Genomic DNA, 12500 nt, shown 5'->3' with positions numbered 1-12500 from the left:
ATCAACTCACACTAGTCAAATAATCAAGATTATTAGTTCTCTTTTTCCACTTCAGAGTAAAATGTATTTCTCATAAATCCCCCAGGTGGGCAGGTTTTGTTCTGAAATGGAAACTGGTTATTTTTCTAAGGGGTCAGAAAAAACATTCTTCATTGTGACTTTGTTGCTGCTGAGGATGTTGCTGAACTGTTAATTCACACATTTAACCTGAGCTTTGTGTCGCAATATTACTAATGTCCTTTTTATGTGGACGACACCATTGTGTATATCTCATCCTTAGCTGCAGTCGGCTCTCTGTTGCTCTGAAGAATCTTTGTAAACTGAGTACTAAGTGCTGACAAATCCAAGAAGGTCTGCTTCAGACAGGTTCCAGTCAGGTGACTGAATGACTGACTGTTTCTTTATCAGCCCTTATCCATGTCCTTATTCATGTTCTCCTCTAAACCTTCAGCCATCTTAAACTAGATTATGTTATGAAAGAGACTTTAGCAGCAGAATGAACCGCTGAACGCTCACATCCTTTACTGACCCCTGTTAACTGGTTGGGTGCTGTGACGTATGCTCTGTCTGTGGTTCTGTCTTGGCCACGACTCTCTGTTAAAGAACAGTCGTATAATAAAGCACAGCAAAGGTTTTCTGTTGTGAAAGAACATGATCAGGTGTCTTGTTCTCTCCTCCATGCAGCCCTTCACCACCACCTTCTCTACCCAGCCACTTTACCATCTCACTGTAATGCTTCATTTGCACTGCTGTTGTTTATACTCCCTCCCCATCCCTCATTCCTCCCCCCTTATCCCCAGATGCTGGTGAGGGAGCACCTTACGACGTGGCCCCTCAGACTTACAGGGGGACAGTTGAACATGTAGCTGCAGTGCTGTGGAGTGGACGGAGTGGAGGCTGAACTTGAGTCCACACGGCGTGTGGTGGAGAGCGAGACAGGTCCACCTGTCTGCCCACTCTGAGTCCTCAGCCTGTCTGTCAGCTTCTGTCACTCTGTCTCCTTTTGATCCTCTCCTTCTCTCTAGGGTTTTAGTTCTTTTCCTCTCAGGAATATGGTCTCTTCCTCTTTTACTCTCTCGCTCTCTCACTTTCTCTGCCAGCTGCAGCTGCAGTCGATCTGTGTTTTTTGTCCCTGTGCAGCTTGAGTAGCATTTTATCCATTGCTGACTGGTATTGTGCCCTTAAAATGTCACACTGTCTCCAGATATTCACCTAAAAACACCCCTAAGGAGGTTTTTTTTCTTCTTTTAACAGTCTGACTCAATCTGTTGCAAATTCAGACAGCAAACTGAGTCACTAAGCAGCAAGCAGGCAGCACTCGGTGATGAGGGGAAAATAGGAGGATAGATTGTAAACAACAGTGTGTGTGTGTGTGTGTGTGTGTGAGGCAGTGTAGGTCAATGAATTCAGATATGATTTCTTCAGCGTTTAACTTTTGCAGTTCAGTCACGCACACTCACACACACACACACACACACACACACACACACAGATAGCCAGACACATGTTGCATCAGTATTGCACAGCACCAGAGTCAGTTACAACACGACTCTGTACACCACCAATTATGATTGACCTCTGGACTAATGGTAATGGGAATTGAAGCTGACATATAATACCAGTCTATGGATGATGAGGGGGGGGGTGATGCTCCTGTGAGCTGCACAACCTGAACACGTGCAGAGCATACAGACACTGCCACTGGAGAAGTCCCACTTGTCCATGCATGCTTACTAAAGCACTTTTTAGAGCACTTTCCATCAGCCCACTAAAACATTGATATGATCTGCTAACAAGCCGGTTAATTGACACATCAGGCCACCTTAGTGAAAAAGGTCTAACGTGTCCTGTGTGGAGGAACATAATGGAGACGGCACCACTCCAGCTCAGACCGAAATATTTCTGATAAATACACTCATTTGTTTTCAGTGCATAACAGTTGAAATATACAGAATATAAAGACTGAGGAAGGACAGATGAACGAAGTGGGACTTCTGCCACCTGGCTGGTGCTGCACAGAGGGGGTGTGATGTAAAACCAGAGCTGCGTTCAGTTCACTTTCAAATCAATCTGTTCAAAAAGTGGACCGACGTCAAAAATGTGTCCCATTTATTAGTGTATTCATCAACAGACGCTGTATTTAATATTGTAGGGAAACTTTCTTTTCTGTTTGTAAAAGTAGGGTTTTCTCATTATTCAGATAGGTTACTACCCATTTAAAACTTGGATGTTAAAGGACAACTCTGTTAACCCTGGGCCCTGTTTATACATATTTTAGGTTCAAGATGACAAGTAGGTACAAAAAGTTTTAGAACTGAGTAGAAAAGATCACATCAGCCGGCGACCACCAGCAGCAGTCAGTTAGACCCACTGACTGATGGAGCAGCAGCTCTAAAATCCCTGTTTTAGTGAATGTAGTCTGGTGTGTGTGCTGTTTGTGGTTAAACCAAAAGGATCTTCCAGGTCTCTCTCTGTAGGGATCCTTTCCATGATGCTGTCACACACTTAGAATAACACTCTGAGCCTGTCAGTGGATCAAACAAGCTCTTTTAGTGGACCTACTGTGATCAGGTGCAGTTGTCCCAAAGGATCACGTTGCAGCCATTGCAGCCCGTTTGGTGGCTGCTGGCTGAGGTGATCTACTGGACCAGTTCCAACACTTTTACTACCTACCAGTCACTCACACACCAGGATGTGGACAGATAGATCCACTTTCTGATTTCACTGTTTGCTCATGTGAGGATTCTTGAATCCTTCATGTCGTTGGGTCTCTCTCTAATTAAAGAGTTTGGTCCAGACCTGCTCTTTATTGAAAGAGTCTTGAGATAACGCTGTTGTGAATTGCCGCTATATAAATAAAGATTGATTGATTGATTGATTGATTGACTGTTTAAACTGATTGAAATGGAAGTAAGCTGATCTCAGCCCAGAAAACAGAGTCAAAGCAGAACCATTAATATTATGTTCAGTCTTCTTGTATTTGGAGAACATCACGTGGGTTAAAAGTGAGTTGGCTGCTGTCACTGAAGTGCTGAATGTGAATGCTTGGCCAAGCTGTGAACACAGTACTGCACAGTGGATGAGGGTAAGAAGAGTGCTGTATGTGTGACTCACAGACTTATTGCAGTTTGATACATGATGTATAGAAGTGACCAGTGCTCTCCTGCACCGCACACTTGTGTTAACCGCTCACACTGCAGACTGATGGTCCAGTGAATGTGATTTATTGATTTATCATGTACTGAGGATAACCTATGAAGTATTAACTCAAGACAGTAATAACTGTTAAAAAGTAAGTGAGCATCCTGCTCAGCCCTTTTAATGCACCCAAAGGTTTTCTGCTTTCATCTGTATTGAGGTAAGCAACCGAGCTTCATATGAATACAATCTATATTTATTCAATTTAAGATTTTGCTGCCGTCCGCTGTTGTGCATGATATACATAATTCTTCGTGCTGGGCCTTGAAACCTCAATTTCCCCCAGGACAATGTGTGTTATTGTATTCATGTGAAGTCATCTCATATTCTTGACAAAGAACTGTGACAGCAGTTTACGACGACGCTTGCTGCTGACTGATTCCCCGTTGTGTCTCCATTGTTCAGGCCCATATTTTGATCACTGACTCACATTCGTATTCTGCTGTCATGTCTCTGCATTGCTGAATGAAATCCCACTCAGTAAACAGTGTTCAGCTCCTGTGTTTTTAATGCACATGGAGGATAAATTTAAAGAACTGGGCTCTACTAAAAATACTAATACAAGCACTTTTTGTTATAAACAGGTTCATATTAAATGATGTTAATAAGTTTTCTCATATACTGATGTCACATCTGTCAAAGGTTCTTGTGTCTTGTATTGACATTTAATGCACTTATGTATTTAAATGCTTAATTTATTGTAGCATTAGTGATGAAGGCCAAGACCAATTAAGTGTAAGAACATTTCTTTTAAATAAACATGACAGTAGAAAACAGATGGTTGGTCCAGTTCCCTGTTAAGTCTGTGAGTGCAACATACAATTGAGTTTAGGGTGTGTTTATTATCACCACAAATGGCAGGGGCTTAAATGAAAGCATGATGTAAAAGGTGTGTGCTGAGGAATGATTGGAGGAAAGTGGCATCATTGATCAGTGGATGTTGTTCAGTAGATTGACTGAGTTCTGTTTCCAGTTCAAACCAAACCAGACGCACTTAAAATCAACCCACCACATAAACAACCAATGATGAATGTGTAGTCTGCCAGTTCAGCTAATATTACAGCTAAACTGTTGGTGTCTCTGAGGGTCTGGTCTCTAAGTGTGATATTGAAATAGGTTTCTAACTGTGAACATGGTGGACCTGGCTCCCTAAAGCAGAGTGAGCTCAACAGCTTCGTGTCCTGACAACCATATGATTCAGTCTGAGGAGTTTCTCATTCCAAACGTCTTGGCACCTAAATGTTCATGTTTAAGTGTGAACTTGGCTTTAAACTAATCTCCAGTGGCTGAATAAAGGACGTCACCATCATCCACCAGATGTTTCTGTCAAATCAGTACATGAATTATTGTCATACATGTAAGGATGAAACCATACTTACAACAAATAGCTCATGTATTAAACTTAAGTTGGCATTTAATCTGAGACCAAAAGGATCCAATGACAGATTGAGCTTTTAACTGTCTTCCTTTCTTATTTTTTAATCCACATTTGTGTAATTTGATCATGCTGTGACTTTGTTGGGCCGCTCAGTACACGTGACATCTACTTCCTGTCTGTCTGTCTGTCTGTCTGTCCTATAGACTGGCCTGTCGAGGACAGACAAAGATTTCTTCCAATTTTTTCCTGATAAAAAGGTTTTTGGGGACTTTTTCCTGATCTGGATGGAGGGTCTGAGGACACAGGACGTTGTATGCTGAATACACTATGAAGCCCCCTGAGGCAAATTGTTATTTGTGATTTTGGGCTTTATAAATAAAGTTGGACCTGACTTGAACCACACTGTAGGTTAGAAGACACGGCAAAGTCTACGGTTAGCTTCCTTTCCCAATACTCACATGAAAGCAGTATGGTGTCACTGTTCGTTAGTGTGTGTGTGTGTGTGTGTGTGTGTGTGTGTGTGTGTGTGTGTGTGTGTGTGGATGCAAGACAGAGAGAGAGGAGGTTCAACACAGCCAGCGACACTCGAAGCGGAGCAGACATGCAAATAAATGCAGTAAGATGGCGATGAGAAGGAAAGACAAAAATCAAAGAGTAAAAACAGAGAAAAGTCAAGGAACAAAGGGAGGAGGGAAAGGAGGGGGCTGCAGGGGGACAACCAAAATGAAACAGGGTTTGTATTGTGTTCATGGTTGTACTGTGATGGAAAATATAACATAGGGAAGAAAATATTCTGCCTAAAAAGCAATAATCACCTTCGCTTGGGATGACTAGAATGTACGGCGTTGTTATTTGTCCCCTACCTATTACCACTAAGGCCAAGGGCCGCACGTCCCCGCCGGAAAGCATGAGAAAGAGAAGGAAGAGAGAAAACAAACAACAACAAAAAAGGAAAAGAAAGAAGAAAAAAGTCTAAGAAAAAAAGACGTATAGTTTTCTTTTTCCATTTCATCAAGGTTTAGATCGGCCTGGTTTTCAATTGCACAGTCTGTCTTGGAGGAGAGAAATTGCAGTGGTGAGAGATAGCACTGGAACATTAAGATCAGTAGGACAACTAGCACTCAAGATGTGAACTGGGATGTGACGTTAGTGTCAGCGAGCATCCTGACTGGCCCGTTAGCTAGCAGGTGTGTTGCTGGTGAGGATGTTTATTATGCAGAGGCGGTGCTGGGGGTTAACCCTGGAGTCTGTTCAGTCTGTCAGCTGGGCTGGACGGGTTAATCAAAATAAAGGGAGGAGGAAATGGAAGAGAAAAGAAATGAAGTGACAGTTGAAAGAAAAAAGTATGAACTTTGTGGCACGGCAAAGACTTAATCTGGCCTCTGTGGGTTTAGTTCACCCAGAGACAAAGTCAGACACATGAATTCTTCCATCAACAGCTTTGACTTGTTGACAGTGTGTTCATAGCTACTACGCTGAGGCAGCTGGTGGCTCACTGTAAGTGTTGATCCTCACTGTTACTCACAAAGCCTGATTAGCTAATAGAAAAGTTTAGTCTGAACTATATTTGAACTATTTCTCAGGGGCAGAACGCAGAAACAATCTCACTGGTTTAGCTCGACATCACTCGGTTGAGCCAATGAACCGCGTTCTCAGACAGCAAGTACATTAGTGCACATTGAAACTGTGAAGAAGCAGATTCTATTGATACACCAAAGCATGGGATGAGGCACCAGGAAACCTTTCCTCAGACTCACTTCTGATGAGGCCTGGCCCACAGACTAACTTTCAGTGTGTACTGATTCAGAACAATGGTAGCAGGTAGCCCAGGGGCCTCATTACACTCGTCCACGGTCTAAAATACATTCTAATCTCAGGTAGGATGACATTTAGGACTGCTGGTATTACAGAACCACATTTCCTAAAGTTTATGTTAGGATGCCATAGATCCTGTCCTAAATGCCTCTTTTAGTGATGCTCCCTTCTTCCTGGCTTTGCTGGCAGTGGTGAACCTTCAAAACTCTGCACACTGACGTGATAGTCTCCTCCTCCTGGACCAGTAATCAGGAGGGGAAAGGTGACACGATCGGGGCCTGACTCATCCAAACTAACACGACTGTCATGAATCTTTTAGCGAGCTAACTAACCAGTGAACAGCTGCTGACATTAGGCCTGCATCCTGATCAAAGAACCAAGTTTATTCTTTTAGATACGTGGACGGGACCGGACACAGCCAGGAGGACTGACCTCTGTAATGGGAACATTTTGTTCTATCTTTGAAATGTACAGTGGGACGAGCTGTTGAGAAACGTTTCTAGAATGAGGCCTCAGGTCTCTACGACCACCACGTGGTTTCATCAGCATCACTGGACAGCTAGCCGTGGGACGGCTGCAAAAGAATGGCGGCACATGAATGTCATCAGCTACCTAAAGTAGTCAGCTACAGGCTGGTGGGTCAGAGGCTCATCGTGACGTGGAAGGACATCCCAGACAAAATGTACAGATTGTGGTTTCAATGATCAATGAAGCACCAGGCGTGGTTAACGTACATTATGTCCTTCCTGTTTTTGTTCTCTTCACCTGAAGTCTTCCATAACCTGCTGAAAACATGGTTCATTGGCTCTCTGGTTACACCAGGATCAGATCTGCTGCCTCTGACAGACGCGTGTAAAACTAAACCTCAAATCTGCCCCAAATGACTAAGTGCAGCTTGTTGTTGTTCCTGTACAGCACATCAGCTGATTTCACTGGTCAGAACACACACAAGTGGCATTTCTCAGTGAAATGAGCTGCTGTGCCGAGCGGATTCAGGTATCTCTGATAACTTAGTCACAGCCACCTGCTTCGCCTCAGAATACTGTCCACATATCAGCCTGTTTGAAGCTTGTTTTAGGATTCAAAGTTAACATTTTGTCATATGAAAGAAAGCCACAAAGTTAAAAGCATGTCTTTTCCCAAGCACACACACATGCAGACAGACAGACAGACAGACAGACAGACAGACAGACAGACAGACAGACAGACAGACAGACAGAGAGCAGTGTCTACACACCGTAGACCTCCACCCACAGCACTTTCCACTCAGAAAAACACAGCCTGGAAATGGATGGAGCAAGAAAAAAGAATGATATAAAAGAGAAAGATGTGCACAAATGAGCAATAAATGCTTGATACAGACGAGAAATAATAAGAGAGCGAGAGAGACAGAGAGCACAGAAAGATGTGGAAAAATCAAATCAATGTTTGATGCAGATGAAAAAATAAAATAGAAAATAAAAGACGAGGTGAGGAAAATCAATAGCGAGCTGAAAAGCTTTCAAAGCACATTGCCTGACACACAAATGGGTGTATTTGTCGGAGATGAGCAGCAAATAAAGATGGGAGACATGGGGAAAGCAAAACAGAACAGAATGAAATGGGCTGTGGGGCCGACGCTTCAGCTCCATCCATCGGCTTTAATGAAGGCGCTCGATCGGCATGTAATGGCCCTGATGTTCCACTTCATACACTGATGAGCAACATGGATGCAGTGTGAGGTGGAAAAAGAGAGAAAAGAGGTGAAAGAGAGGGAGGAGGTGAGGCAGAAAAGGGCGATGGAAAAGAAAAACAGAGAGAGAGAGAGAGAGAGAGAGAGAGAGAGAATGCTATGCAACGAAACCATGCAGGATAATGTGGTTAGGATGTGGGGGTGCGTGGACTAAAGGGTGTGGGCTCACCTCTTCCACTAAAGTGTGTGTGCGTGTGTGTGTGTGTGTGTGTGTTCTCTAACACACTGTAATCCTAATCTAGGGGGTCATGTGATCACACTAGTCTTCAGTATGAACTGTACTGAGAAGCTAAAGGTCACATCAGCTGGTCTCTGCTGTGAGTGCAGGATCAGTGGAAGGCTGCTCATACCTTTGTTAGCCAGGCGGACGCAGTTGATTTTAGTTTCCTGTGGAGACAAGAGAAAGACAGGCAGACTGGTTAGCTCCAGCTGCATGTAGGACATTAAAATGTTGGAGGAGACAAACAAACGAGTGTTAGAAGAGTTTAGTTTGTGAGTGGGATGTCTGACATCAGCGGGGTCGGCCATCTTTGATGGAAGGAGCGCAGAGAGACCGTGCCCCTGTGTTTTGTTGGCTTTGGCTACCCAACAACTTGCCATTACTCTTTAACTGCTGAATACTTTCCAGAACATAATGTAAGTTTCCTTCCAAGCAGCCTCGGTGCAGCTCAGGCTTTGCCAATAAACTTGCTTATTCTCCACACTGAACATACTGCAGCGCCTCCTTCACGTCTCCTGTGTTTCTGTGTGCCAAACACAGAAGGACATCTTTTGGTAGGTGGTGTCAGTGTGAGCAGAGACCATCTTCAAAACTCTTTATGCTGCATTCAAAGAGGCTCGAACACGCTTTGTGCTGGTGGCTAACTTTCACCAGCACAACGCACTGGAGATGTGACAGAATCACATCACAGTGATGCTATAAAAAGCATTATGTAAATGCGGCCAGCATGTTCAGTACAGTGCAGGTTTCTGGTGAGCGAGCGTCCTTGAACATTTAGACAAGTTAAAAGAATGTAAATAACTAGTTCAAGTAACAAATGGATTGCTCACAGTTTACAGTGATGGAGAAATGAAGTGGAAACAGATAGCTCTCTTCAGTCCAGCATGTCAGTTTAGAGTCAGGAAAGGGTCTGAAATAATTCTGAATGTATTTAATGAGTGTACCATGAGGACACTGAGAGGGTGTGCTGTAAGTGTGAGCATTAGAAGCGTGCCAGTCCGTCCCACACTGGTCCTGTCAGCCGAGCCCTCCTCTTTCTGCCCCAAACACCCGAGTGCTTTTCTTTGTTCCAGCTCTTTCCTTCACAGATCCTGTCTTCTCCTCTCTTCCTCCCCCAATAATGTGCTGTCACCAGTAATTGTATGTATCTTAACCCACTTGTCATACAGATATTGGCCTCCTTCACATGTTTGCCCATTTGTCTTCCTCAGAGATGATTACTGCAGCAGCTGCCGACACTGACGCCTGTCGCTTTGACATTTGAGCAGAATCACCTCCAAGCTACTGCCCAGGTATTTATTTCCCTATAAATTCTGGTCATATTTGAGCATTTCTTTAGTTTAGACCAACTAAACCTTAAAAAATAAACTTAAAAGAAAGAAAAAGCAAAAGAACCTTGGAATGTGTTTCTGTGGCTCAAACGAGGACAGAACCCACTCAGGAATATGAAGTGTGTGAATAAGAGTGAGACCTTTTCCAAAAAGTGGCCTATTTTAACTGGTGACAGAAAAATCCCGTTAAAAACAAAAGACAGTTTAAATATAACAGCTGGCAGCGTAGGTAGCTGCTCCTCAGTAACAGGACAGCACTCAGAGCCCTTCACGAGCTGCACTTCATTGTGCTGCAGGTGCTATTTTACATGGACAGTCGACACTCAACAACCCATGGTGACGACGTGAAAACATGTTTCTAGACATTTTTGCAAATGTTACTCGTCCAGTCGCTCAGCTTGAACAGGCGGCCAAATCTAGGAAGACTCCTGGTGGTCCATTTATTCCATTTCACAATCATCGAGGCTTCTGCGACCGCTTCGAGCTCTAGAAATGGTTTTCTACCCGTGGCCTGATCTTTGGGATTCAGGGCTCGATTCCCGTCCTGACCTGCAGTGTGAACTGTGTGGTACAGTGTGGTACAGTGTGGTACAGTGTGGTACAGTGTGGTACTGTGTGGTACAGTGTGGTACTGTGTGGTACAGTGTGGTACAGTGTGGTACAGTGTGAACTGTGTGGTACAGTGTGGTACTGTGTGGTACAGTGTGGTACAGTGTGGTACTGTGTGGTACTGTGTGGTACAGTGTGAACTGTGTGGTACAGTGTGGTACTGTGTGGTACAGTGTGGTACAGTGTGGTACTGTGTGGTACAGTGTGGTACAGTGTGGTACAGTGTGGTACTGTGTGGTACAGTGTGGTACTGTGTGGTACAGTGTGGTACAGTGTGGTACTGTGTGGTACAGTGTGGTACTGTGTGGTACAGTGTGGTACAGTGTGGTACAGTGTGAACTGTGTGGTACAGTGTGGTACTGTGTGGTACAGTGTGGTAAAGTGTGGTACAGTGTGGTACAGTGTGGTACAGTGTGAACTGTGTGGTACAGTGTGGTACTGTGTGAACTGTGTGGTACAGTGTGGTACTGTGTGGTACAGTGTGGTACAGTGTGAACTGTGTGGTACAGTGTGGTACAGTGTGAACTGTGTGGTACAGTGTGGTACAGTGTGGTACAGTGTGAACTGTGTGGTACAGTGTGGTACTGTGTGGTACAGTGTGGTACAGTGTGGTACAGTGTGGTACAGTGTGGTACAGTGTGAACTGTGTGGTACAGTGTGGTACTGTGTGGTACAGTGTGGTACAGTGTGGTACAGTGTGGTACAGTGTGGTACAGTGTGAACTGTGTGGTACAGTGTGGTACTGTGTGGTACAGTGTGGTACAGTGTGGTACAGTGTGCGCCTCTTTAATGTCCAATTAATTCAATTCACCACTAATGAAAGACGGCCTCCAATCAAGCTCCGGTCACGTCTAAGAGACGAGGAGTGCATGTTGTCACTCTGTCATTGAGGGTTATTGAGTGGAGATTGATGGGTTTTATCCATTTAAAGTTACAAGACAATACAAGAACAGTGGTGTGTGTGTGTGTGTGTGTGTGTGTGGGGGGGGGGGGGGGGGGGGGGGTCTGGACACTCTCTAAAGCCACAGTTTGTTCTATTGGCAAACGGTTTAACACATCAGAGTTACATGCAGTAACAGCTCATTTCACGGCCACTGAATGACAGTTGTGGCCCGCTGGGTGTATTGATGGGAGAGTTTAGGTTTTATGTGTCTGCTGGCCTCATCCTCCCTTCACACTGTTAACGTGAGCGAAGCTGACAGCAGAGCTGGGTTCAGCTGTGCGACGGCTACAAGCTCCAACACTGTTCGGACCTGGTCCACATACACCACCTCAGACGTTGAAAACAAAACCTCACAGCTTCCATTTACAGCTGCGTGCATTTGGAAGACAATTGGCTTTTCTGAGTGATGTGGTACTTTTCCATATATACACACGAGTAGGTTGGCAGGAAACCATCCCGCGGTGCTCAGACCCCATCATGTTGACTGATGAACAGCGTGACATCCACCTGCAGGTGTCACACCGTCAGAACATGATGGAGAAGGATGGCACAGAGGCAACCGCACAATAACGTTTAATATTCAGCCTTCCCACAGTACTGTGGCTGGATTATGTGGAAGTGGTTTTCAATTACCTGCTGCTTTTTTTTACAATCATGTGTTTTCATTTTGTACCAATCAGTCAGTCACAGCGAAAGAGGAAGGATGTGATGGTGAGCAAGACAGGAGACAAGCCCACTTCTGTAGATATGCAGAGTTTATTATTGTCGTGTGTGTGTGTGTGTGTGTGCTTGTGTCTGCATACTGATGCACCTGTGTGTGTGTGTGTGTGTGTGTGTGTGTGTGTGTGTGTGTGTGTGTGTGTGTGTGGCTTATGAAGTTAAAGAGCAGGGACGATGAGTGTTGGTGGATGATGGATGGTGTGAGCCTCTCAGCTGGATCTCTCCACAAGAATAAACACACCTGCTTCTACTACATCTCTGTCTGTCTGTCTGTCTGTCTGTCTGTCTGTCTGTCTGTCTGTCTGCCTGTCTGTCTGTGTGTCTGTCTGCCTGTCTGTCTGAGTGGATATCTGGCTGTCTGTCTGTCTGTCTGCCTGTCTCTCTGAGTGGATATCTGTCTGTCTGCCTGTCTGTGTGTCTGTCTGCCTGTCTGTCTGAGTGGATATCTGGCTGTCTGTCTGCTTTATTGTCTTCTTTATCTAATTTTCTCCTCTTTGGTCTGAATGCATGTCAGCCCACACACAGATGGCAGCTGATCGTAGTATTATCAGCCC

At 44.5% G+C, this 12500-nt stretch overlaps 1 protein-coding gene across 1 annotated transcript in view; it reads right to left on the bottom strand.

Moving 5' to 3' along the window:
- The window catches only part of ptprt (protein tyrosine phosphatase receptor type T), a 288666-nt gene that overhangs the window by 102539 nt on the left and 173627 nt on the right, over positions 1-12500 (bottom strand). The window contains exons 15-16 of the mRNA XM_070844851.1: positions 8474-8510; positions 5392-5448 (exon numbers count right to left, since the gene is read on the bottom strand). Coding sequence (XP_070700952.1) covers positions 5392-5448; positions 8474-8510 — 94 coding nt within the window. The remainder of the gene's footprint in view (positions 1-5391; positions 5449-8473; positions 8511-12500) is intronic.

Source organism: Pempheris klunzingeri, chromosome 2, assembly GCF_042242105.1.
Source record: "Pempheris klunzingeri isolate RE-2024b chromosome 2, fPemKlu1.hap1, whole genome shotgun sequence".
Lineage (NCBI taxonomy): Eukaryota > Metazoa > Chordata > Actinopteri > Acropomatiformes > Pempheridae > Pempheris > Pempheris klunzingeri.
This window is presented reverse-complemented; position numbering and strand designations above follow the sequence as displayed.